Raw genomic sequence first — 26,315 nt, 5'->3', positions numbered from 1 at the left:
CCATACACATGTGGGTAGAATTTATATATATATGTATATGTGTGTATATATATATGTATATATATATATATATATCTTTTTTTTTTTTTTGTCAGGGAGAAACATAGAAAGACATTTCAATCTCCAAGCTATTACTTTCCCTTTCTATATATGTATCTTATTATTATTATTCTATGTGTCATAATTTAATATTAACATAACTTAAGAGTGAACTAAAGCAAGATTTGGGTTTTGTGTTTTAGATTTCTCAAACGCATGACGATTACCAGCCATCCTTACCTGCCTTTAGTTATAAGCTCAGTAATTTTATATTTCTTTCTGAAATGCCCCTTGGGAGTTGTACTCAGCTTCTCCCCTAAAGATTTCATGTACACAAGCTTGTAGTTTTGACTTTTTATCAGAGAAGCAGATATTTTGTGATGTAGCTGTTAATCATGTGGAAGCCGGAGAGATACATGCTGATCAAAGCCCTATAAGCGCTCCAGCTGTGAGGTATCAAACATTTTCTTTGGGAAAAATGAAAAGCTATTTTGACTAGCTCCTGCAGCGCCTCTGCAGAAATAAATGTAAAAAAAAAACTGGGCGTGCTGTGAGTTACATAAAAATTTGCCCCTGTACTGTGGTCATAAATGGAGAAATTAACTGTAGAGGCCAAGACTGTTTTTGTACCAGGCGTTAAACATGTCTTCTACTGTAAAGCTGGACATTTTAACACGGAGGTTTGTTGGTAGGATTCCAGCGACATTCAGTCAGGGGAGGCTTTGCTCACCTGTCAACATGGAAAGTAATAATAATAAAATAAATTCTAATATTTGTTCATCGGTCATTATCTATTAAAGTAATTTCCATGTGAGTCGCATTATTTTGATAATTTTCTAGTCAAAATTGCTGAATTTGTGTATTTCCCAGTTAAATACGCATTGAGCCTGATCTCTCACTAACTAGGGTGGACTTGCGCCATTGGCGTGTGCCTGAGGCTGCGTTTCTGTCTGTCACCAATGTAATGTTTGTACACACTTTTATCATATGTCCTGACTTTCCACCATCTAGGGAGTGTAATTTTACGTATTTGTGTAACACAATTAGCCTTGTTGATCTGACATTAAACCGCAAATGAAAAAGCACCAGGTGAGGCAGCCACGGGTTAACACTTGTTCGGCTGCTGCTCTTCTTCTGCGCTGAGCGGAGTGCACGGCCGCAGTCCATTTATTTTTCATTTTTTCTCTGACTGACTGTCAAAAAAACAGAAGATTCTACGCTTATGCGCTTATATGCGCTTAAGAAATTCTCACAACCCAGTGACAATTTCAGCCAAAACAGGAAATGATGAATAACTGTTTTGTTGAACAGTCTGTATTACAAAATAGACCAAATCACCAGAATCTAAAATGTTAACAATTCAGTATTTTGTATTATTTTAAGTCAAAATTTGGTTTTAAATTTAAATATTTGTGTAGTCTTATTCCTTTTTTGTCTGAAATACCTTTTGTTTTGTGCACACTGGGTTCTCTCATTTGTGTTGATGAATAGAATTGCGACAGCAAATACTTTCTCTCTCTCCCTGTCTCTGAACCACTGGTTTAAGGTTCTTCGTTGGCTAAATACATTCCTTACGAATTCTCATTTGAGATATGAAACTTAACCAGTTAGTGCGGAAGGTGAATGGTGAAGTGAAGCTATTCCACTGGGTCCAAAATTGTAAATCTGACTCTGAAAGAGTCAGTGCCTCACCACCCACGTACCTCACCACACGTCCCTAAAGGATTCATCGTAGTGCATAGCTCGCCAAATATATGCATGAAAAAACTGGTAATAATTGTGACAAATATAAATGAGTTAGATATGGCTTTGCAGTCTCTAAATCAGCTTATAGACTAAATCATGGAGATGTTATATCCATGCATGCATTGCACCGTTTTCATGCACTGGATACTATCTGCTATGGAACACCGAGGTTTATTACAAACTTTATACATGGTCTTCCTTGTCCACCTGCAGACTTAACCATTAGTATTTATTCTTATTCATACGGCTAACTTGGTCTACCTCCATTTTTACTCCTAAAATATCATGGGACGTTACTGTCTTCACTTCTTCTTCTTCTTCCTACTGTCTGTCTCTGAAGTCTGTACCCTCCCTCTCTGCTTGGCATCAGCTGTAAAATTACCTGCATTTTCCAGAGCGGGTCTCATTAAAATTATGTAAAGTCTTTAAATGACTTGGGGGCTCACAAATCTGGCTGCGTATGTTTAGAAAATTAATAGCAAAATAATACTAAACAGAAACCTGCTATTGTTAATAGCACGCATCAAACAAAATGGTAGTTTAGGCAATCAGAATAACGTGTTAATTATAGTTATTAAATACAACAACATTACCAATTTACACTGAGGGCACTTTTAGATTAAGTAAATTAAATACCTCACTTCAGTTTTGTGAGGTGGTGCCACATTGTTTATGTTGTACTGTAGTCAGTATTCACACAATAACCATAAGAGAGCTATCCTAGCAATCCCCACTCGTAAGCGCCTGCACTGTGTGTCGACGCTGGACCGGCGGTAAAATTAGCTACTTGATCACCCATTCGACTCAACAACCCTTTTTAATCGCATGATTGCCAAGAATGTCCTCCTGAATGTTTCAATTTCCTTCTGTGACACTGACAAAAACATTGCTTGCTGTTTACCGTTAAAACACACTTTGTGTCACTGAAAACTTCCACTGCAGCTGCAGAAAACACCTGAATGCCACCAGCACTCATCAGGACGAGCCGAGTGCTTCAAAATCGACTGATTCTGTTAGAGGTCAAGTGCTTTCAGGTGAAATTCTTCCATCAAAGTTAAGTGGTTGTCAGTGTGTGTGTGTGTTCGTTTTGAAGAAGAGAAAATTGGGACAGACTCAAGAAAACAGTTTCAGTATGAAAGCTTTGGTTGGTTGAGTGTTCATGGTTTATAACCTTTTAATTCAGTGTTTCATCTTTTTAATTCTTTTGGGCCCATGTGAGATTAATTTAATTACATTTCTTCCTGTTTCTTCTCATTCCGTGTAAGTTAGTTTGTGCAGTGAGCGTTTGGACAAACGAGATCAGAAAGAACAGATTACAAACGCTGATGGAGTAGCAGCAGGAAGTGAACCCTCAGCTGGAGCCGTGTTAATGTCTCGCTCCGCTCGGTCGGCTGCAGACGGAGGCTGGACGAAACCGGGAATGACTATTGAAATTTTCTGGGCTGACCCTTAGCTGCTGGAGGCCGAGCAGAAACTCAGCTCCCCGCTGTGATTAAATGTTCCGAAAGTAACGACCTTCAGAATCTGCAGAGACGCAGCAGAGGGAGGAGAGGTGAGGAGGGGAGGGAAGGGAGAGCGCCGTGCCCCGCGAAGGATGGATCTCAGAAGTTCCTTGTTAAGCCGAGACATAAAGACGAAAGGAAGGATATATGTAGGTTAAGGTGGAAAGGAAGGACTACTGAACGGCACAAAGGAGAAACGTATCAGTGAAAGAAAAGCATCAAGGCACTACAGACAAAGGCCTGGTGATCAGACTCCCTTTGCTTTGCTTTATCAAATCCTTTCCGCGTTACGTTTATGTTTTAAAAAGTGTGGGTTCTTTGAGTTATTTTTGCTCTAACCAGAAGAATCTGCAGTAGCGCTTACAAGAGTTAAAGAAAATCTACACATGAAGCTCAGTTTGCTGAAACTAAACCAACCTGTGATTATGCTGTGATCATCACTTGCTATTTTGAGAGCAGAAGTGCGTTCACACTGTCCATTGTTTCACAGTTAACTTTTTAACTTTTTTCACCACCATCATACAGCACAACATCCAGGTAGGGCACTGAATATGACTAGTGCATTATGTAGAAAAACATCAATTGTGAGACAATTGAAACTTGTCACCATCTAAGGTCACCATAGTTACCAAACACAGCTTCAAAACTGCTCTTCAGGAACCCTCTTCAGTGACCTCACTGAGGGTCCGTCCATCATTATATGTACAGTCTTTATATAACAGCAAGCGTCACACTCAGTGTCACTCATCTGGTTTTTCTAACCCTTGGGTACAAATGGCAATATCTCAGCAGCGTTCAGATGGATTGTGCAGACATCCAGGACTAACCTTGGCTGTTTCCCCAGCACCACAAATCCTTTCCAGTCAAGGTTTTACCTTTTCCCGTGAAATATCTAAAGGTCTAATTGGCACAATATTTTGTCCAGACATCCGTAATACCCACACAGCGTAGTCTGACAGCTTTGCCGAGGCTCTGACTTTTCCCGTAGCTCCACTATGAGGTAAACCTTCGTGGTTTCTGGTACCCCATCTCAACAATTATAGAATGGATTGCCATGAACTTTAACACACACGTGTGTCTACAAAACTCAGAGGATGAATTGTCATCACTTTGGTGAACATCTAGTTTTTTGCTGAAGCTCCACCGTCAGGTACACTTTCAATCTTAAAACAGGGTACCACATGCTGTATGTGATTCTGCAACTGCCAGTCCTCCGCCTATGAAGGTGTAAAGGATGCATTCAGGTGTAGTGTTCAGCGTAGGACACCTGCAATTTGCAAATGTTCAAACTGCAACTGCGCAATGATTGTTGAGACAAATGAGGATGAAGCCTAAAAAAATGTTGTGGGTCGCGGCATGACACGTGAGTCCATGTGTCAGCAGACATCAGTATTGATTAGCATAGGAGCATATTGCTCCATCAGACACATGTAAGACTCTGAAAGGCTTTCTGCCTGCTGCACTGATTGTGACCACTTACTGTTTTCCCAAATTCATAACTGTGTGATAGAAAATTGCTGATGAAGTTACTGGTTTAATATTTGGTAGTTTGGTAAGCTCTCATACAACATGCACTGTATATCCAGATCACCCACTCTTGTTACTCACTTTCTGACACAGAAACGAGAAGAGGCTGCTGTTAGCATTTTAACCCCTACTGAGACATGATTGGCTCACTCACTCTAATAGAGGAGCAGAAGCCAATTAGCACAACAGCAGACATGTTTGAATCGCGTTCAGAGGTCTGAGATCTAATATTGTCTAGATAAGGAATGTGGAGAGAAAAGTCGAGGAATAAAACACCTGAATTTGAAGAAAGCAGAAAATGCACAGAGAAAACTGAGACAAAGAAAGAAGAAGAAGAAAAAAAAAGGTTTTGACTCTTGGCATTTATCTCTCTTTCGCTTTCCCCATCACCATTTATTTCTCCCTCTCCTGATAATAAATATCTTTCCCTCTTCAGCCCCCCATCCATCCTCCCGTCTGTCCCTCTCTCTTCCTCTCTGATCGTTCCATAAACAGTGATTGATCAGCAGCGGCAGCAGCTCACCGATCATCTCCTCCTCCATGCCTCTTTCCTCTCTCCCTTCATTACCTTTTCTTCTCTCCCTTCATTACCTTTTCTTTGCGCCATAAATCTCCCCACCTCTCCCCTGCCTTCTGCTCCTCTTCACCTCTCCCCACCTTTCTTTATCACCTCCTCACCTCTTTCTTTGACTGTTTTTTTTTTCCTTCTCTCTTTTGGTTTTGTTCTCACTTCTCTTCTCGTTTTATCCTGGTACGTCCTTCAGTTCGTTCCGCTTCAGTGCTTTCTTTCTTTCATTTTTTACTTTATTTTGATTTGTGTCTTCTCATTCCCCTTTCTTTTTTCCATTTTTTCTTGTTTTCTTTCCACATTTCATCCTCCCCTGTTCTTTTCTCCTTTGTTTTGTTCCCTCTCTCCTCCTCAGCCCCTGCTCTCCTTCCCTTTTTCATTCCCTTTCATTTTTACTTCCTCCCCTATTGTCTTTTCTTCCCCTCTTTAATCTTGACGTGTCCTTCTCTCTTTCTCTCTTTCTTCCGGTTTTCTTATTTATAGGCCAATTTTTCGATCCCCTATTTCTGTCTTCCTCTTCCCCTGTTTTCATACCACCTCCTTACGTTCTTCTTCTCCCATTTCCCACATTCCTCTTTCTTTCCTCCTCATTAACCTCTTTCGATTACTTCTCACCACAACCCGTAGATCTCCCCTCCCCTCCTCTCCTCCCCTCGGCTCCTGTTTCCTCCCCCTCGGTTTCTCCTTGAAGTCGTTACACAGCACAATGACGCTCCGAATTTTGCAACTCCTGAATGACGGATGCAAAGAGAGAGAGAGAGAGAGAGAGAGAGAGAGAGAGAGAGGGCAGCAGAGTGATAAAAGATCAAGCCTAAGCCCTTGAGTTAAATGATAACATCACCCGCTTCACACACACACACACAAACACACACATAATTCCCAATTAAACACTTCAGTGCTCGGCATGATCGTATCTGATCAGCAGCTTGGCAGCTTTGGCAGCAGCGATCAATGCTCCCTCACCTCACACACACACACACACAAGCAGGCACACACAAACACACATTTAGCGCACGTTCCCATGCATACAACCATCATGCCCTCTCTTGCTGTGTCACTTTAGTGCCCATCACCCTTTTGCATTTTTCCATTTTTCAGCTCTCCCCTCCTTCTCTTTCCTCTCATCATACTCACGCTTAATCTCATGCACACACACCGACCCAGCGTGGCGCACCTCTTCCTCGTTTTGTCTCGTTTTGCCTCCTCCTTGCCTTTTCTTCTTCTCCCCTCTCCGTTTTTCTCCCCCTCTGCATTTTCCTTTCTCCTCTCTCCATCCACGCGCCCCATAATCTCACATCCGCCTCTCTCTGGGTTCCTCAGTGTGGCAGTCTAAGTAGGTCGGTGTTGACAGCTGAGCTCCACACAGACAGAGAGGAGACATTATTTCAGCTCTGTGTGGGCTTCCCATACAAACACTCGCTCGCTGTTTGTGGCGCATCCTCGCTGCACTCTGCAGACTCCGTGTGCGGAGACTCCGTGTGCGGAGACGCCGCGCGGCCGCATCAGACTCGGCGCACCCCGTGACCTGGATATCAGGTCCACACTTTGCAGTCTCCCTTGGCTGCACATCGGTGTGAACTCCACAGATATTGTATGTAAAATTTGACAGGGCTTGTCAGGGCCTGTGTGGAGTTGCATTTATTTGTGTCACATCCAGTGACTTATTGGGCTGGATGGATCAAAATCGGCAACATGTCCTGCCCTGCTCCGAATCTGAGAGAGATCCCAGCTCCATGAGCAGCTGAGTGACACATTCATAGATAATAATAAAAACAGAATACATAAGGCCAGCCTGCTTTACAGTTTATATTGTTTAATAAGTGCTTGTCTTGCTTTTATTGAGCGTATAAATCAAGTTTGCACAATATATTTCTTTAAAACCCTTGGTGTACTATATGAGCTTATTTTTTAGGGTACTGGATTCTACTGAGTCAACCAGACCTTCTGTCAGTGTAGGAGTTTTTAAACTCAAAAATGTTGAAATATTCATGGACTTTAGCTTGCTCTTAGTGTATATCACTGCCATGCAGTACATGGAAAATAAAAAAAGTACCTTTCAAAGTCAAGGTTTGAGATGCGGCTTTAATATAAAGAAAACAGCAGAACAAATACGAACATTTTTACTCCTCCATCCTGACGACAGCCGTGGCCAGAGGCACTACGGTCTTGCTTTGACATTTTATACGTTGGCAAGTCCTGGTCACGTGGAAGCTGATATCCCAAGAACAACTTCACATCATTTCTTCACAAACTTTCACACACGACATTAATCTGCAACTATATTGTTATAATGTCATATCAGTACTAAGTTAGTGTACCATATCAGTCTGAGTTTGTGCCCACATGCAAGAGTGTCTCTAAAAGTGTCTCTCTGTGTGTAAACAGTGTCTTTGATTGTACATACAGTATATGTCTGGCCGTGTGCCTCAGAGAAGGAGCGCTGCGGAGTGGAACAGAGCCCTCGGCTGTCCTGGGTGAATTCAGTGTGTTTAATTTTGAGCTGTTTGACAGCTGCATTATTCACAGACTAGCAGCGTGCTGACTGTTCTAACCTCCATCCACCCACTGCAGGGGGGCTTTTCATCTCTGCTGGGGGTGAAACCGCTCTGCCATGATGCCGACACACTAACGTATGCCCGTGAGGCTCCAAATTGCCACCGCATTTTTAAATATTCCCTACTTTGAAACTGCTCTGTGTCACATTTTGATAGATAGATGGAAACAAACCAATTATGAAAGACAGAGCAAGGAGGCAAACACAGGACCATTAGCGAAGACATATAAGCCTAATATGTCTGATTTAAATGTTGTTGTTTTGCGCTCACGACAAAAGATGTTTTTTTCTTGCTGTTAAATGACACCATAAACAACCATGTATCATTAGAGCATGGGTTCTGGGTCTACATGGTAACAGCATATACAAAATTACTAATCAATACAAGAATGTGTGCCTAGACCATTTTATAGGCTAACACTATAGGCCCACTGGAAAGGTAATACGTGTCTGTAATTTATTGCTGTTCTTGCTACTGGTAAATAGTATGGTCTTGTTTTTGTATAGCGCTTTTCTACCTATTGATACTCAAAGCGCTTTACAGTCACAGACACATCTACCCATTCGCTCACACAAGCACACACACATTCACACACCAGTGCCACGCACTGAGAGCAACTGGGGGTTCAGTGTCTTGCTCAAGGACACTTCGGCATGTTGCACATTCCAGGAATCGAACCGCTAAACCTCTGGTTCGTGGACAACCCGCTCCACCTACTGAACCACAGTTTCCCTGCGACCCTTTTCCCTGGAATTCAATAGTCCATCAGATTTGCTTAATATTATCATGATACTACTGACTAGTTGTTCAGACATCGTGTTCAAACATCATCCTTGCTTCAGTATGGTTGTATCCTTAAATTAATGCTAGCTACTGCAAGCACCCAGCTCAAGCAAGTGCAGCTGCGACCACAGCACAGACTGAAAAATGATAAGCCAATTCAGACAGAGATTGAGATGTCTTAAAAGAGCCACGGAACGAATGTACAACTGCTAAATGTTACAACTGGTTACATAATGCTGCTCCATTACAACATGGTCTCACCCGGAGCAAATAATTTCCCCCCTCTAGTGATAAAGACTTAAGAAAAACAAAGCCCTTCAGCGACCAGGCCCACCGTTGCATATCACAAATCATCATCACTCATTTGGAGTCATAATTCTTGCAGCCAGAAAACTGTAAGTCGTTCCTTTAAAACTCAGTTTTTGGTCTCCTCCAACTCCTGAAGAAAATATGTGGCTAATTAGCTCCAAAATGCTTCACTGTGTTTATTAGCTGCTGTTCATTCAATTGTTAGAGCTAGACTATGAATAGTTGCTGCTCCCAAAGGCGACCCTATGAGAGTAGAGAGAGTAAACCAAAACCACCGTTAGCGTCTGGAGAAGCAGAGTTAGAATGGTAAGGTAATTATATGTCCATGCCCCCAACTCCTCTCCGGGTGCAGCGGCCCAGGCTGCCCTCTGCTCCGAGTGCACTCAGTACCGTGTGTACGAATGGATGGGTTAAATGCAGATAACGAATGCCCCCATGAGGGATTAATAAGGGATAAACCAAAAACACTGGACAGGAACGCCATGAGCAAAGTCATCAAACCGCACAGCCATTAGGTCATAATTCTCTGCAGGTTCCTCTTTCATGTTAGTCATTAGTTCATTCTAAAAGATGTTGCTTACAGACACTCAAATATGACTGAAGTAGTTTTTTACTGACAATCCTTGCAAACAGGACGCAATCTGAAACAGTTAAAATCCTCAAACTTCAGCTCAGCAGCCCAAACATCAAACTATACAACGCAGAGCTGCAGGTCTGAGGCCACATTCCAAAGGAAGGAAGTCAAACAAAAACCCCCACACTGTGCATCGTTTATTTATATATCTCTTTATTGCACAACAAGTTCCGTCCAATCAGAAGTAAGAACCAGCGCTGCGTGTTTCATAAGAGGCATTTGATCATGGAGCGTGTGTATGCAGACACACACACACACACACACACACATGTAGAGAGGCAATAAATGTCACTGATTGCTGGCATGATAATGGGCAGGTTGAGAGTCTCTTCAGACAAGTGATGAAGGTTAAAGAGCTCGCTCGCTCTCCATTTCCCTCTGCCTCGCTCCTTTTAACAGCTGAAAGATTTGCAGGATGTACAGAAATTCGCCGTGTGCCAGCGAGTCAAGCTCATACATCAGCAGCTCGTTAACAGCCGGCTGCTGGTCCCAATTTATCGCTGTGGAGACTGACGAGGGGGCGGGTCATCAGTCCAGAGTCTTTGATCAGCTGCAGGGACAGTTATTAATAAACACCATTTTTTTTCTCTCGCTCCTTTTCTTTCTGTCGTTCTGTTCTTTCGTTTTCCCGGAAGCTTTAAGGCAAGGGTGTCAAACCCGCGGGCCGAAATCAGCGCAGCATAGGTTCCAGTCTGGCCCATGAATTTGTGAAAGTGCGAAAATTACATTGAAGAAATGAACTGCAGTTCTTCAAAAAAAAGTGACTGCTATCCTTAATTTGACCACTAGGGGTTGCTTTCTATTAGCAAGAGGACAAAAATTCCACGACAAAATCCGGAGAGAAAGACTCCTAAATCCCGTCCCGCTCCCTATATGTTATCTAAAGTTGGGCGCACTCACTGCATTGCAGCGTCATTTTTTAATTTAATCTCCGGCTCCGTCTTCCGTCCCGGTCCCGCCCACTCCCGTTGATTATTTGCTCTATCCCATCCCTATCACGTTACCAACAGTGAAACTAACTCCCGCAGGAATACCGTGACTCGCGGGAGTCCTGAAAAATTGTCACCCTGTAATTCGATCCTCGCCCTGCGCCCCCCCTGCAATGGCTCTGCGACCCCCCTAGGGGGCACGCCCCCCAGTTTGGGAACCACTGCTTTAGGGTAACCTGACCAACCTGTCACTTCTTCAGTTAAGCTGTAGATTCATGACATCGGAAACAATACAGAGGATGCGCCCGTCTTGTGCCCATTAAAATGAATCTATAGGAAATAATTGAGTGATTGAAGATAACGTCCTCCGAGTGAAAACGACCCACTTCTGTTATCATCACCGTTATTATTAGTCTCATTTGTTCCTTTAGGTAAACAAATCATTAATTACTACTGACTCTAATATCTGCTTCCTGTCCTTTGTTTATAGCCTCCAAATGTGTCCTGAATGCGCGTCTGCTGATCAATTTCGAGCCAATGAGCCGTAATGATGAGAAATGTGCGCCTTGAGAATTGACGCAACGACAGTTATTATTGTAGTGATGATAAAACACAAAGTCGCAGACACAGGAGCACGAGGATACTTGAAGTTCCCAGCCAGATGTGAATGCTGCACATCTCACACCAGAACCAGGGGCTTTAATCTGCCTTCCCTGTTCTGGTTTAAGGCTTTCCCTCTGGCTGCGAGGATTTGCTCCCATTCAACCACGAGAGCATCAGAGAGATCTAACGCTGATGTTGGGTGATAAGCCCTGGCAGTTTTCCAGTTCCATCCTAAGTAGTTTGACGGCGTTGAGGTCAAAGCGCGGTGCAGAAGGTCAAGTTTTTCCACCACGAATCATTTCTTTGTGGACCTGGCTTTGCGTGTTTTAATATTATCATTTCGAAACATCCTACCATGCTTTAATAAACCTCTGTGAATAGGGTATTTGTGGCTCGCTCACAGATCCGGACATAATTTGAAACATCAACATGGTCTGCAGCACAAATCTGCATTTTAATTGTTGTGGACAATGTGCACGAGGCTGTCCGCCTACAAGAACTACAGCATCTGCCATTTAAGCAAATCCCTCCATCCGAAAAAAACTGAAAAATCTATTTATGTGATGTTACATAGCAACAAATGATGCACAGGGGAGGTCTGATGTCCTTCATAGCAGTCATCATGGGTTTCTCCAAAACCGTGATCAGGGCCGTTCCCATTGACAGTAGTTTTTCCTGCTGCCAACAAACAAAACAACAAAGGTTGTTTTGTCATTTTGACTCAAATAACATTTCTCATTGCCTAATCAGAAACATATATCTAACACTGAAGAACCAAAACCTGCATTTGAGTCGATCCCCATGGAAACTAACAGCAGAAATAAACATGTTTACAACCTGTATACTATTTAGAGGCTAGGAGGCTAAGGAGGCGGAGTCAGGCATAGCCAGCATGGTGAAGGCCAAATGCACCACTCTGAGCTTCAAACCCCTCTTCAGAATCCTATAGGTGACATCATGGAGGGTAGATCAAACATCAGTTGTTGTTACAGACGGTATATTTTGTTCTGTTTTTTAATTTGAAGGACTTTTTGTTGTGCACACAGCTGCAGATGCAGAGTCCTTAAGATGTTTTTGCCACGCTATAGCAACATCGGCAGACTTGCTCATGAGATCGGTCATGAGGTAGTGCCTTTAGCAATTTGGCGTCCGTCCTGTAATAAGAATCACCGGAAGGTCGACCCGCTCCTGCATTATTAGCAAAGTCCACAAAACTCCACTTCAACAAACCAACTTTCTTGCCATTCTTGCAGTTTCTCCCCTCGTCTCCTCCTCTCCTCCTCAGCAGAACTTAGAGTAGTTCAAGGTTTTGGATCTCTTTCAACCAGCTCCATCAATTCAGACCTCGGCAAACTGTTCCTAACCTTCCTGTGCATCCACACCATCCGCAACGTTCGACCTCACACCACAAACAAATCTTCACTAAACTCTCTTCACCATTACTGTTACCGAAAGCTTTCATAATTTCTGTTTTAGCTTTTTGACTTGACTGTTGCATATGTTGGTGCATTTATTCTTTAATAACGCTTCAAATTCTTAGGTATTACGTACGTAATAATTTACAGCATCCAGACTGGAATGATCTGAAGGTTGAGGCTGTTACCCCTGGGGATTTCAGCTAAATTACAAATCTCTGCCTGTGTCTCTTTTTTGCTGCTGATCGCCGTGCTTCATCCCTTGACCTGCAATATTCATTTGAAAGAGATTTAAATGAAGTGTGTGTAACAGTTTAATTTCTCTGTGCACGAGTCTCTCTCCTTGGGTTTATTCGTAGTTCACCATTAGACTTGGCAGCAGTTCTCTAGGACTCAACACACACATGCATAAATACACACACACACACACACACACGCACAAGCTCTTTTCACAAATGCTCTGGGTCTCAGAGGCCTGACTGTGGCCTTGTAGATAGTAGAGTTTTTGGCGGAGTGGAGAGGAGCAGTAATACAATGATACAAGGGAGGCGAAGAGAGAGGGATGGGGGTACGAGCACAGTGGAGGAGGAGAGGATTCATATAGATTTGATAGATTGGAAGCTCGAGGCAGAGGGATCACCTGAGAGAAGAAGAAAATAAATTGGATGGAGAGAGAGACGGAGAGAGAAATGAGAGGGAAAGACAATAGCTGCATGAAATTGGATTGAGAGAGAAACAAAATGAGAGATAACAAGCGGAGGAAAGGAGGCAGAAAAGGAGAGGAGGCAAGGTAGAGAGGGAGATGGAGACGAACCGAAAGAAAAGAAAAATGGCAGAGGAGAAGAGACCAAGTAAGAATGATGAAAGGAGACAAAGACCGAAAAACAGAGACATAGGAAGAGGACAAGAAGAAATCCAGCAACACAAACTGGAATAAGGATGAAGTGAAGGAATTAAACAAATCCTGCGTGTGACAATGAAGGTTTAATATCCACCACATTCACTGTTTTTAGTTCCACTCTTTAGCCTGAAGCACAGGTCAAACTCTGAGCTTACAATTCATTTTGTGGTGGGAATGAATGGCTCAGATCAGACAGCAAGCATTGAAAGGAGCAAATGTTAACCTCAAGGTTGTGCTACAGGAAAAGATCAGTGAAATCAGCGGGATTTATTCCTTTATTAAACTTGATATGTGTACAAAATGTTAATGCAATCCACCCACTAGCTGTTGAGATATTTCATTCTGGATGAGTCACAACTTTTTGGACCGACTGACCCACTAATCTCCATTAAGGAAAGAATGAAGGACAGGAGAAAGCAGAAAGACTAAAAGAAGAGACAAATTGGATGAAATTAAATCTAAAGGAGATAAAGACAAAAATACAGGCTGACAGAGAGTTAAAGAGGTGGAGGGGGGGGGGGGGGGGGAGAGTAGGGGAGAGATAGAGAGAGAGAGAGAGGGATTTAAATGGAGGAGTGTCTGCAGTGCTTGGCCAGCAAATTATTTGCAGAGCTACAGATTTCCAGGCTGCCTTGTTGGCCTTCCTGCCTGTCTGTCACTTTGTGTGTGTTGTGTGTGTGCATGTGTTGACTAACCTTGCCCATGTGCACATATTGTATGCGTGCGTGTGTGTGTGTGTTAAGGTGTGTTGACCACACACGCATGTGCATCTGTGCTCGTCTATATTTTGCAGGACTGAACATCATCACATATGCCGGTGCGTGTGTGCGTCTGCGTGCGTGTGCGTACGTATACACTCCAGGGTTATTTTTACCTCTCCATTTAAATTCTGCTTGGGGATGCAGAAGCGCAGGAAGTGAGTGAGCTTCGTCTTCTCCTCCTCAACCTGTCTGTCCTGCTGCACTACTACGGCTGCCTCCCATCCTTTTTCCCATGATGCGTCACGGTGCTTGACGCAATTTGCGTGCATACGGGTTTTTAGCATGATGATTTATCATACGCTGCACTTGCTAGTTTTTTAGTTGTTATCGTGTGGCTTTATGGCTCATGCTAACTTTGTATTTTTCACCTTCTTAAAGGAGATTCAAGAACACAAAGACTCAGAAAGTGCAAGCTTCCTACAGCTTTCCAAAAAACCTTAACCATTTTAAACATTTGTTTTCAGGCCTGAAATAAAGATAGCACAGAAATTGGCCAACTGGAGCAAACATTTTGATTTGGAACAACCAGACTTGATGTCTGTCTATCTGTCTGTCTGTCTGTCTCATAAATCTTTAAACTCTCTGGTCTGTTTTCCATAAAGTGATCTTGTTTTGTTTTTTTTCTGTCAAACTCTCAGAAATCTCTCATGCTGAACCAGCAGGTGAAAATACAATCTCCAAGAAACACAAGTGTCACCGATATTTGAGCAATCCCCCTTCTTTCTCCACGTCAAAATTTGTCACACACACACACACACACACACACACACACACACACACCCACACTCGGCTGTATGCACCGGTTGACCTGCTGCAACCCGGTAACCAATACCATCACCGACTCCAAACAAAACAGTAAAACTGCAGTCGGAGCTGAGTGGTGACAGCTGAGGGTGAAGATGTTTTCCTCTGAGGTGTTTTTTTTTGTTCCTCCCAGGTGAACCACATGTTTGAGGTTCACATTTTCTCCTGAAAGATGTCATTTGGTTTTTTTTACCCCTGTCATGTCCTTGACTCTATTTGTGTTTACATCGCATTAAATACATAATACATTTATGCATGTGCTGTTTTATGGAAATCAGAGAATACACGCCGGAAAGTAAGAGAAGACAAATTGATGGGATCTCAGAGACGCAGGAATAAGAAATGGTGAACCCTTTTTTTGCGCGAGGACCGGGCTGCTATGATTGATTAAGTACGAATATAATGATATGATGGAAATACATTCAGTACTGGTTGTGCTTCATTTGTGCTGCATCAAACTGACAGAGCTGCAGACATTTCTTGCTGGAGTTTTTCAGCTTTCGCACATGGTGATAATGACAAGGAAACTTAATGGTGAGTGTCTCTGACTCATTGTGTCCAGAGTCATTCATTTTTGCCCTCATAGTTTAGCAACACTGACTGAGCCAGTTTTTTGCAGATGGCTCTTAAAAAATAGAAAGGTTCAACATCTGTACCGTCTTTGTAAACTTAATTCTTCTGGAGTCAATAAGCGAATAGTGACAATGTTTTATTTCTTTTTTTATAAAAGGTATTTCACCCTTTTCATTCATAAGCTGGTTCACGACTCTGTCAAAAGGACAAGAACGGCAAGATCACACTAAAAAAATCTATCACAGCTTATTACTGTGTTGAGTCCTCAAGAAAACATAAAAGTATTAACAAGTGGATTGAATGAAATGGTATCAGGGGTGCATTTTAGATTCCCTGTAGATTGGCAAACAGTTTTGGAACAGGTACAAGAAATAGTTCATTTACTTGGCCACCCATACTTACCCGAACTCAGTATAGTATGTGTAGTTATTTGCAGGTAGATGCCTTGAACTGCTCCTTGAAGGACAAATAAGAAATACTGAAAAATACTGGTTAAGTGGCGTACATACAGGAAGCAAAAAACTTTGGGAGCGTTATAACGTATCACACAAACACAGAGTTCCTCGAATGTTTACCACACGATAAGAGCATCCACAACATGTGTTCCTACCACCAAAACCGCCATGTTGATTGCGGGTTTGGAGCATTTGGTGAGAAATATACAAGATGGTAGCCAGAGCCTTCTAAAGAGCGAGAAGACGAGCAAGTCTCTTAATACGTGGACGGGGCTTTAAGCAACATGGGTCACTATTCTAAACCTCTCTCTCTCTCTCTTACCCCCAGATACATCCATGCCCTCTACCTGGGCGCCCAGAGCCGCTGGCACAGCGACGGGCCTCGCCGCCGCTTCCACTGGCGGCTGATGTTTGAGAGCGCCGACATCACCATGCTCCGCCTCCTGGAGGCCTTCCTGAAGTCTGCTCCACAGCTCGTCCTGCAGCTGAGCATCATGATCCACGGAAACAACGTCCTCCCTCTGCAAGGTGAGACGGACACTTAGAAGGAAACCTGCTGTAAATCTGTTTATTAAACGGTGGGTGGTATTTGAGTTTGAGTTCATACATCTTGGTTACGCTAACACTGTACGCACAAGTTATCTGATGATATTTAACTCTTGGCACTGTTAGAATGGAAGTCAGAAGGGTCAACGACTACAGTAAGTTATGGAAGGTCAGAGCTGAAGCTGAAGACAATCTGTAAACTGTGTCAGCTCGCATTTTTTGACCTGTCAGATCTTTTCACGGTGGTTCACAGAGTTTTCGTGATCTGAGCAATATCTTTTATTTTTACAGTGGTGTAACTGTTGCTGATAAAAAAATGATTGAAACAGTGTCTGACCCGAGATGTAATAAACCAGAAAACCGATGTTTATCTCCTCCGAAATGACTCTTGATATAAGCCAATAAAATAAAGTCCAGGATCTGTTCGTTACTAAGGCTCCCTCCGAGAGACTGTTTAACGAAGGGTGCGTTTGTGGGTGGGTGGATGGATGTCTGGGTCTAGGTATTGCTCATGTTGTGGGGACCTAAATGAATTTACACAGTCCCGTTATGGCAATGTGTCCTTCCTGTAAGGAGGAAAACAAGCCCCATATATCATTAAACTCGGAGGTGAAGACATGTTTTAAGTTTAGGTTATGTTTAAGGTCAGAGTAAGTCTCCAAGACATGAATGTGAGTCAACTTAATGTCCCCTGACGTCACAGATACACGACTGTGTGTGTGTGTGTGTTGAGAGCAGATATCAGTAGAGACTCTATACTTTATTCATGCACCTCTTACAAGAAGCAGATTGGCCTTTGATGAATAAAACAAAACGTCTCTCTCTCTCTCTCTCTCTCTCTCTCTCTCTCTCTCTCTCCCAGACTCAGATACACTTCACACACTACACACACCCAGAAGCCAAGTGTCAGGAACATATTTAAACACACACAAAACTGACACGTCAACCTTAAACTCCAACACTGACTTCTGTTTGCCGACAGTTTCTTTCCAGTTAATAGTCAAGAAATGAACAATAGAGCAGTGGTGGAGAAACATCTGTGCACACCGGCTGATCACAGCCGCTCACCGTAGCACGGGCCACGACGTGCATTGTGGTGACTGTACGGAGAGCTAATCAACCAGGCTCTCTGTGTCTCGGCTGGAAATACAGTAAATCTGCTTTGACAGCCCCTAGAAGCACACTTGAGCTCCTTTGAGAGTGTCACTGCGTGGGTTCCGTGCTCGGCTAGCAGCTCTGCAACCAAACACTCTCCCCGTCTGTGTGGAGGGGTGCCAGCACATTATCCTGCTGCTATGATGCTGTTTATTGTGGCTACGTTGACGTTACTGACGGTCCGGTCTGAGCTGCAGGCTCGTGTGTTACAGCCCGAGAAGAGAAATGAATGTCCCGTTCATGTTTAGTGGTCTCCCTTCTGCAGCATCTATAAACGCGGCATTACTTAGCCTGGCTAAATTGGATTAGGAACAAGTTTCCAACCACAGTTCAGGCCCACAAGGCCGGCTGTAACAAGAAAAGGCACTCAAAGTGATTGATAACGGATGGAAAACACCACTTATTAAATCTGCTGTCTATGACTCTCTTGTTTACATAATCATTTTCATATTTCCCCATGCCATGGATCAGATGTTAAAATGATCCACCGGTCCTTCAAGAGTCTGCGTTTTTTTTTAATGCTTGAATTTATTCTAAAATTATTCTGGTACACCGGAACTCTTTCAAATTTCCAGCTTTGAATGGTCTGACTATAGTTACTCTCTAATACACACATTTGTCCTTCTTACGCTCCCCTCCACAGAAGTGTAATCCTGGCAAGTGGTGCTGGAACTATTCAGAACTACAGGAAAAGTGTTAAAACTACACTGTAAAAACACTCTGTTACTAAGCCCTACAGAGAGAATGTTACGTAAAGATTTTCATTTAAATAAATGTGTTTTCAGTGAATATCTATCATCGAGCAAGATAACATAATAGTGGGCCTGATGAAAGTATTACAATATTCATACATTTGCATCATTATGAACTGGGGATCTGTGGTAATACACCATAAAAATGATGTATTTAGTTGCTGCTAATGTAATCAGTATAATCTGGATATGGATGAAGAACGCTAACTCACCATCAGATGATATCTAATGGCTTCAGAGATGAATGTTGAATGTAAGCTGATCATTTCCTACTGACGCAGCCTCACTTTAAAAACATTTAACTGTGTTTTGTCAGTCTTTGACTTTTATTAAGAAGTAGACAGGAAAAGCTACAAAACAAGACAAGGAGGTAGGTTGTGAAAATAAAGCACTGTTAACCCTTTAATTCATGTTTTTAACCTTAAACAAAATGTCCCCACTCACCAAAATGTCCTAGTATAACGATAGTACAGCAAACACAGACAGACACATATTCTTGTCTATTTCGGTGACCTGCCATCTGTTAACAAGAATTCGTGTTTTTAGATTTGGACAGTTCTACAGTCTCTCCCACACGGCCTACATTACAGCCTACAATCATAAGATTCACTGATCGTTACATATAGTCAATCAATCAGAGGAATCAGCTGTCAGTGTTTCCAATTAATCGTTCAAGTCATCTGTTAAGTACAAATCCCAAATGGCCGCTGCTTGCAGTTTCTCCAAATGTTGGGATTTGCTGGGCTTTCCAAGCATAACAAAATGCATCTGTCACTTTCTACCCATAATCCCCTTTGTTCTGGGTTCATATATTGGACGGCTGGTTCCAGGAAACTTGTCATGTTGTGACTTGGGTGGGTTATAATATCAGAGCTGGTTGGGGATTGGGATAACTGACTGTAGTCAGGTTTATTCAGCTCAGATTCCAGTGTTAAGATTATTTCTTTATAAAAACAGCTGTCAAATAAAATATAAACACTTTTTATAAAACTGTATAATTAAAAATGACTCAAACCAAACCTTGAGTCTAGAAAGAGCCTTTCACGTTTTCCTGTGGAGGTGTCTGTTTTACCTAGTGAGGCAGGTGGTTTCTTCCAAGACTCACAAGATGACACAACAATGTGTCTGTGAGACATCCTGTGAGACACTACTGGCTGGTAAGATGGAGCTTTAGGTGTGACAGTGGTCACTCCTTGGAGCGACCATTTACAAATGTCCCATACAAAGGGAAGAATCATCCACCATGATGGTAATTACATAGCTCGCTACACTGACTGCTAACGAGATGTTTGTAACAAAACAATGCGATGTGTTGTGTTAGGCTGTCAAATACGTTGTTTTTCTAGCGCAACTTCACCTACTACCAAGAAGAGTGGAGGAGGACAAGGTGTAGGAAAAGGTCTTGACATCAGCATTACAGCATTTGGAGTATATGGAACAACTTTGTGTCACCACACTGTAAATTCTAACATAGTATTTAATGAAATAGATTTAGTAGCTCTAACTTAGTTTTTGTCAGCTTGTCACCTACACCTACTAAAAAGCGGTATCATAACTCTATACCTAAGTACAGCACTGTGTAAATATGCTAGGTTATGTTCCACCACTGATCTTAACCCTTAAATTCTGAGACAAAATGTCCCCACTTACCAAAATGTCCTCCGTCTCAAGATCTAAGTTTGCAGAGATTTGGGATTGAACAATTGCAACAACTCATTGTTCTTAAAGGGGAATTACCGTTTTTTCAACCTGGACCTTATTTCTGGCACAAAATACGATCGATTACTCACCCGCATAACTTTGATGTCATTTAGAGTCGTTTGGACGATATATAGATCCAGTGGAGTGCCGCGTATATCCATATAGTGGAAGTGATTGGGGCACCGAAACGCAGCCTCTAAATAACGCATTATCTGCCGCGAAGTGCTAATTCCCGTTGAGTCCGGAGTTACCTGTTTTCTATTCGTGGACGTGCAGAGGTTTGTTGTTCTTTGGCCAGCTGTTCCTCTCCCTGCGTCCGCATCCTCCTTTCAACAAGCTCCTCATCCATATACTCTAGCTCAAAACGGTAAGGCTGTCCATCATGAACAAAGTCGTCGTCCACAACTTCAGAATCAGAAAAATATTCAGCCATGTTGCAAAAAACTAGCAGTAGCAAATTACAGGTAAACAAGCTGAGTCGTCATGGGCAGAGATGACATCATCCAGGTCAGAGGTTAGTAGGTCAATCTACAGACCCCAGATGATGATAACAGGTAACTCTGGACTCAACAGGGAATAGCACTAGCGTACGATAACAAAATATCGTCCGAACGACTCCACATGACACCAAAGTTATATGGGTGAGTATGCCAAAAATAAGGTCCAGGTTGTAAAAAACAGTAATTCCCCTTTAAGTTTAATCCCCTTAGAAAAAGTATGTTATTGGATAAAGAGTTTTTTTCAACATTTTCAACAGTCCACTTCTACTTGCCGCCTTTTTACTTTGTTTCATCAAAGCTTTGAGTAAAGTATGTTTTATGTCATGTTAAATGACAGAGTCGAATGTTGGTCTTCAGCCGTTTTCTTCTGTCGGGGGAATTCCCCGCTAACAGTGAGCGTTGACGTCAGCCTCGCCCACAAAACCAAGTGTTCAGGAAAATGATGAGTTAAATGTTCTGCAGCAGTTACTAAGTGTTTGTTTATGTTCAAGAAAAAGAAGTTGCAAGCTTCAAATTGCTTGTAGCTGTCAAGTTAATGGCGATGACAGATTTTTAAGGATGCATGTGGTGTTAACGCTAGATTTTGCCACAGCTGCATGTGTTCCACAGCCTCTTATTTACATTATTGAGGAGTGTAATGGAAAGTTCATGCTATGAAGCTGTTCACTTCAACTGTCTCAGCAAATGTGACTCCGTCTCGGTGCTTTTCCATTGTGCCACATTGGCTGAAGTGACGTAACGTTTTGATAAAAACCTCCCTCCACCCTGTAATCTGTGGAGAACCTCTGCGGACTGAGCTTTGTACACATCTGTTGAACTTCTGTCTTTCCTGTAAGAATTAGATTACACAAAGACTACTCTTGGTGTTTTTTTTTTCTCTGTTCTACAACCAACTCTCACAACATCAACATGTTGAAAGCACAGTTTCTTCATGGCAACAGAAACATCAGCTGATAGGTCTTACCACAAGGTTCACATAGTGTGTGTATTTGATGCTCAGATGTTTCTATCAATCACATTTTATAATAACAACAACAAATCACGTTCAGCTAAATCTCAGTGACTAAGTAGGTGATTTCCAAAGATACCAAACTTGTCATGTTCTGGACATATGAAATAATTTAAGTTCCTTAAACTTTATGTCCACTTAAACCCAAAGCATTCAAATATTCATTCACTGAATACCAGAGGCTAAGCATGAGTGGATGATGTTTCCACCCTTAAAGCTACTTAAGGGGGAATAACTGGATCCTTCATAAATCAAATCAAAGCTGTCAGAGGTTTAGAGGTTTAGAGTTTAAAGAAAACGCTTTTATACACATGTATAGCATTCATCTGGTGAAGCCAGCCAACAGTTTCCTCTTCTCTCACCGTGGATGAATCCTCTCGAGACGGATATGATTTCAAGCAGGCTGCGCAGTACTTGACTGACAGCCCTCTCCTTTAATCAGACCTCATTAGAATCCACTCTCTGAGCTGTCAACGATTTCTAAACTAGATCAAAATAGTTTATGTTCTGGTAAATATAGAGAGATTTCTTTTTTTCCCACCAAAATGATTCACCGAAATTAGAATCTGAATGAATCTGACGCATGGAGCTCTGTGTCAAATTAAACCTTAAACGGAAAACACAAGAGAAATGTATGCTTTTGAAAACAGGGAAACATTTTAAATGACGTTAAAATGCAAATTCAGCGTAGCTCTTTCTCTGCTCAAATGTGAAGGCTTTCTCTGAGTGATATGTAGTTAATTTGACCAGACTGAATGATTAACCCGCATGAATGTTTCATGTGTTAAACTGTGCGCTGGGCAGCTGGCAGAGGGCCCGAAACTTATGAGTGCAGGCTGATCACCATTTGAGTTTTAGAAATTGGATCATTAGAAACTGGATCAGGTCAAACGCAATGCGTAGAGGCAAAAATATTTTATATTGCAGCCAGATGTAACTGATCTAATATAGAATGTATGAATGTATAATTAATATTGTTAACTTTTTTAACTTCTTCTATTTTTTTACTTGTTTTCTATTCTCACACACTGGTTCACTAAGTTGGACAAACATGCCCAACTGGTGGCAATGGAGCAGGGCCACAGACACTCAATGACTGTCTAGTTAGTATCTCACCGAACTGGCCAATGGGAAACCGTCGGCTTGGTGTGTCCCAGCCTTGAGAGCTCATAAATGGTCATCCTCTATAGCACATACTAGTGAAGCTAATGACAGCTGGGAGACTTCTGAAGCATTTTTACAGCTCTAAAGTGCCCAATAAAAGTACAATTTCAACCCGTAGTTATTCAAAAAAATACTCAGAACATATCAAAAGTAGCCCTACATGGTCGTTTTAAAATAAAATCGCAGTACATACATAAAGTGCTGCAGAATTCATTTTCCGATCTTCTCCACGATAGTAATGAGCATACTGTACTCCTTTATAATAGAATAGCTACCCTGTAATTAAATATATGTACAGTACGAAACCTCCCAAATGCCAGCTACACATTATTTTATTCATCCCTAGTAATAACACAATGGATATCCAGTAGTTTAAAAATACCTGCAGTATACTTTATCAGACTGTTCTCCCATATACTTAAATGTACTATTCTTTTTTTTCCTTTTGGCGGTAATTTATTCTAGACGTTGGTCCAGACGGGGCTTGGTCCAAATACTGGATAATTTGCTGAGACATTTATGCAAAAATATTCCATCAAAGTGTCATTGTTAATGTGGCATGAATACTGTATATTGGCCGTTGACCTGTGTGTTTGCCTCTTCCTTCCCTTCCTCCTACGTCTCCCTTGCTTTCTCTCTTCTTCCTCTCCGTCTCTCCAGGACTCTCAGCTTCGGCCTCCCTGGTCTCTCTGGCCTGGATGATCGCCTCCTACCAGAAGGTCCTCCGGGACTCCCGCGACGACAAGCTGCCCATGTCCTACAAGGCCGTGATCGCCCAGATGCTTTGGCACTTCTTCACCATCGGGGCGAGGACCGTGGCCTTCGCCCTCTTCGCTTCCGTCTTCCAGCTGTACTTTGGCATATTCATCGTCAGCCACTGGTGCGCCATATGTGACCTGATGCTAAGAGTCTGAATTTCTAATGAGAAGCTGGGCATTTGACAAATACTGTTTTAAAAGTTGTTAGGAGAGTGTGTTGTGTATTTTTCTAATAATTACCTTTCACTAGCTATCTGCCTCTACATTGAAAGGATAATCTTATCTTCTATCTAATGCACTGAAAACAATAGAGGATAAATTATTCAAGCACTCTTTTAGAAAGTCATACAGTACAAGATATTAGTGTAAGTATTTTTGTAAACATCTATCTTAAGTAAACTTTATAAATATCTCAATGCCTTTTAATCAGCACAGTCGTAATCAATAAATCAGCTTCCTCTGCACTGTGCCGGTTCTTCCCCCAAGGAGTGACACTTAGTAGTGGCCAATTTATAAATTCACTCTCCCATTCATTGTGATTATTTATAGGTTTAGCATATTAGTGATGGAAGAAGATGTGGCCTTCTCTAAGAAAAAACAAAACAAAAAAACAGTATTACTGTCTTATCTTGTGCCAAGTGTCAGAATTTGCTTTCGGGTTATGTGTTCACTGTATTTTAATGGAATATCTTTTTATAGCAACACCGTTCATTTAAATCACAGGAAACTGAGTGGATGAAATTACATAAATCATTATCTGAGTGTGCTTGTGGAGGCGTTTTAAAAAGCCAATACAGAACAGAACAAAGTACGAGATTTGTAATACGTCTTCTATTGAGCCTTTGCCTTAGTATCCTTGCTATGAAAGAATGTGTGAAAGGGGTTACTTGTGGTGTGTAGCCCACAGAGAATTATCACCCAAATCTGCAACACCAGTCTGATGGAAAGCAAGTTTCATCCAGTCGTTCAGCTGTTAATTGTAATGCAATCCAGTGTTTCTTGTCCACAACAAGCAGCTTTATTCAGTCTAATGTCCCACCATACAGATCCTACTCAAGATCAAATCTAATCAACGGAAAGATTGTTTCTGTTGCCCCCAAGTGGTCAAAAAAAAAACTGGCATGCCAAGTTTAAATTATTTTCTGCTTGTATCTGCAAGAATCATTCAACTTAAGTCAAAGACAGCTTTGAGTCTTGGTCACAAATATATTGACAGCTAATGCATCCTTTACCCATGATCTACTGAAAAGATTTACAGTATAAACCACCGCTTTATGCCCCATTAACATTTTGACAGTGGTATTTCTGAAACCTTTCAGTAGTCAGAAGAAAATGGAGACCACATAGAATCATGAATGCTATGTAGTCCTTAAAATCACCACAGATACTTGTTTACTTTCAAAATGGCTTGAATAATATATAATAATCTGATTGTGATGAAAGTCAAGGTGTGTAAATAAGTGGAATAGAGATGGTACTTGAAGAAGGAAATGACTTAAAGTTGTCCATCTAACTCATCCATATTATTATTAATTGTTTTTTTGTGGTAGAGTTCCCAGCTGTTCTAGAGCTATTTCTAGTTGTGTTGTTTATTGTCTTCCAGGTGTGTCATGACCTTCTGGATTATTCAAGGTGAGACCGACTTCTGCATGTCCAAGTGGGAGGAGATCATCTACAACATGGTGGTGGGTATCATCTACATCTTCTGCTGGTTCAATGTCAAGGAGGGCCCCAGCCGCTTCCGTATGACAGTCTACTACTCTGTGACACTGGCAGAAAACGTGGCACTGACTGCTGCCTGGTACACCTACCGCGGCCCACACACCTCTGACTCTTATGCCCTCGTTGTGGTGTGCCTGGTGGCCTGCAGCTTTGCCCTGGGAACCTTTTTCATGTTGGTGTACTATTGCTGGCTGCACCCAGACGGGCCTGTTCTAGGCTCACAGTGGGGAGGATGTGTGGATGAGGGTGTTGTGGGTACAGGAGGAGTGGCAGGAGTGATTGATGCTTGCCTTACTCCGTCCCAAGGGTCCCAAACGGACATGGTCATTACCAGTCCTCCGAGGACTCTGCCCAGGACTAAAGATACAGGGGAGCCAGTACCCGGGGAGCGAGAAAGAGACAGGGACAGAGACAGTTGCCTGCCTGTCTTCCAGGTTCGTCCCTCTCCGTCGTCCTCTCCTGCACTCCTTCACAGGACCTCCTCCTCATCTCGCGCACAGGAGGGCCCTGTGATCCGGATTGACCTCCCAAGAAAGCGATACCCGGCCTGGGATGCACACTTCATTGATCGCCGGCTCCGCAAGACCATCCTGCTTCTGGAGACCACATCTGCTGTCAGCCCCCGGATACAGTACAGGAGTAGCATGATGGGCAGCAAAGAGGTATTAGAATATGAGACAACTGTCTGAACCATTGGGGGCTCTTACACTTGAAAGTGCAGTCTGGGACCAAGGCTCAGCCTGAGATCAGTTCTCATCCCAGGACAACCTTCACCAAGAGAAGCATGAAAAGAAGTGTCAAGCAACTCTTTTAAAAAAAGAGGTTGCCAAAAATTGATTGTAAAATGTGAAGCGCAATCTGGGACCAAAGCAGCATGAATGAGCCGCGAGACGTTAATGGAGTA

General features: G+C 42.3%; 1 protein-coding gene across 1 annotated transcript in view; it reads left to right on the top strand.

Annotated features, from left to right (window-relative positions):
• The window catches only part of xkr7b (XK, Kell blood group complex subunit-related family, member 7b), a gene marked incomplete at its 5' end in the record, with an annotated part of 72,613 nt that extends 46,502 nt beyond the window's left edge, over positions 1-26,111 (top strand). Inside the window, 3 exons of the mRNA XM_084553307.1 lie at positions 16,433-16,632; positions 23,592-23,811; positions 25,293-26,111. Coding sequence (XP_084409433.1) covers positions 16,433-16,632; positions 23,592-23,811; positions 25,293-26,100 — 1,228 coding nt within the window. The 3' untranslated portion in view covers positions 26,101-26,111. The remainder of the gene's footprint in view (positions 1-16,432; positions 16,633-23,591; positions 23,812-25,292) is intronic.
• Between the last annotated feature and the right edge of the window lie 204 nt (positions 26,112-26,315).

The sequence above is a fragment of the Chelon labrosus genome (assembly GCF_963514085.1).
Source record: "Chelon labrosus genome assembly, chromosome: 10".
In the NCBI taxonomy this organism is placed as follows: Eukaryota; Metazoa; Chordata; class Actinopteri; order Mugiliformes; family Mugilidae; genus Chelon; species Chelon labrosus.
This window is presented reverse-complemented; position numbering and strand designations above follow the sequence as displayed.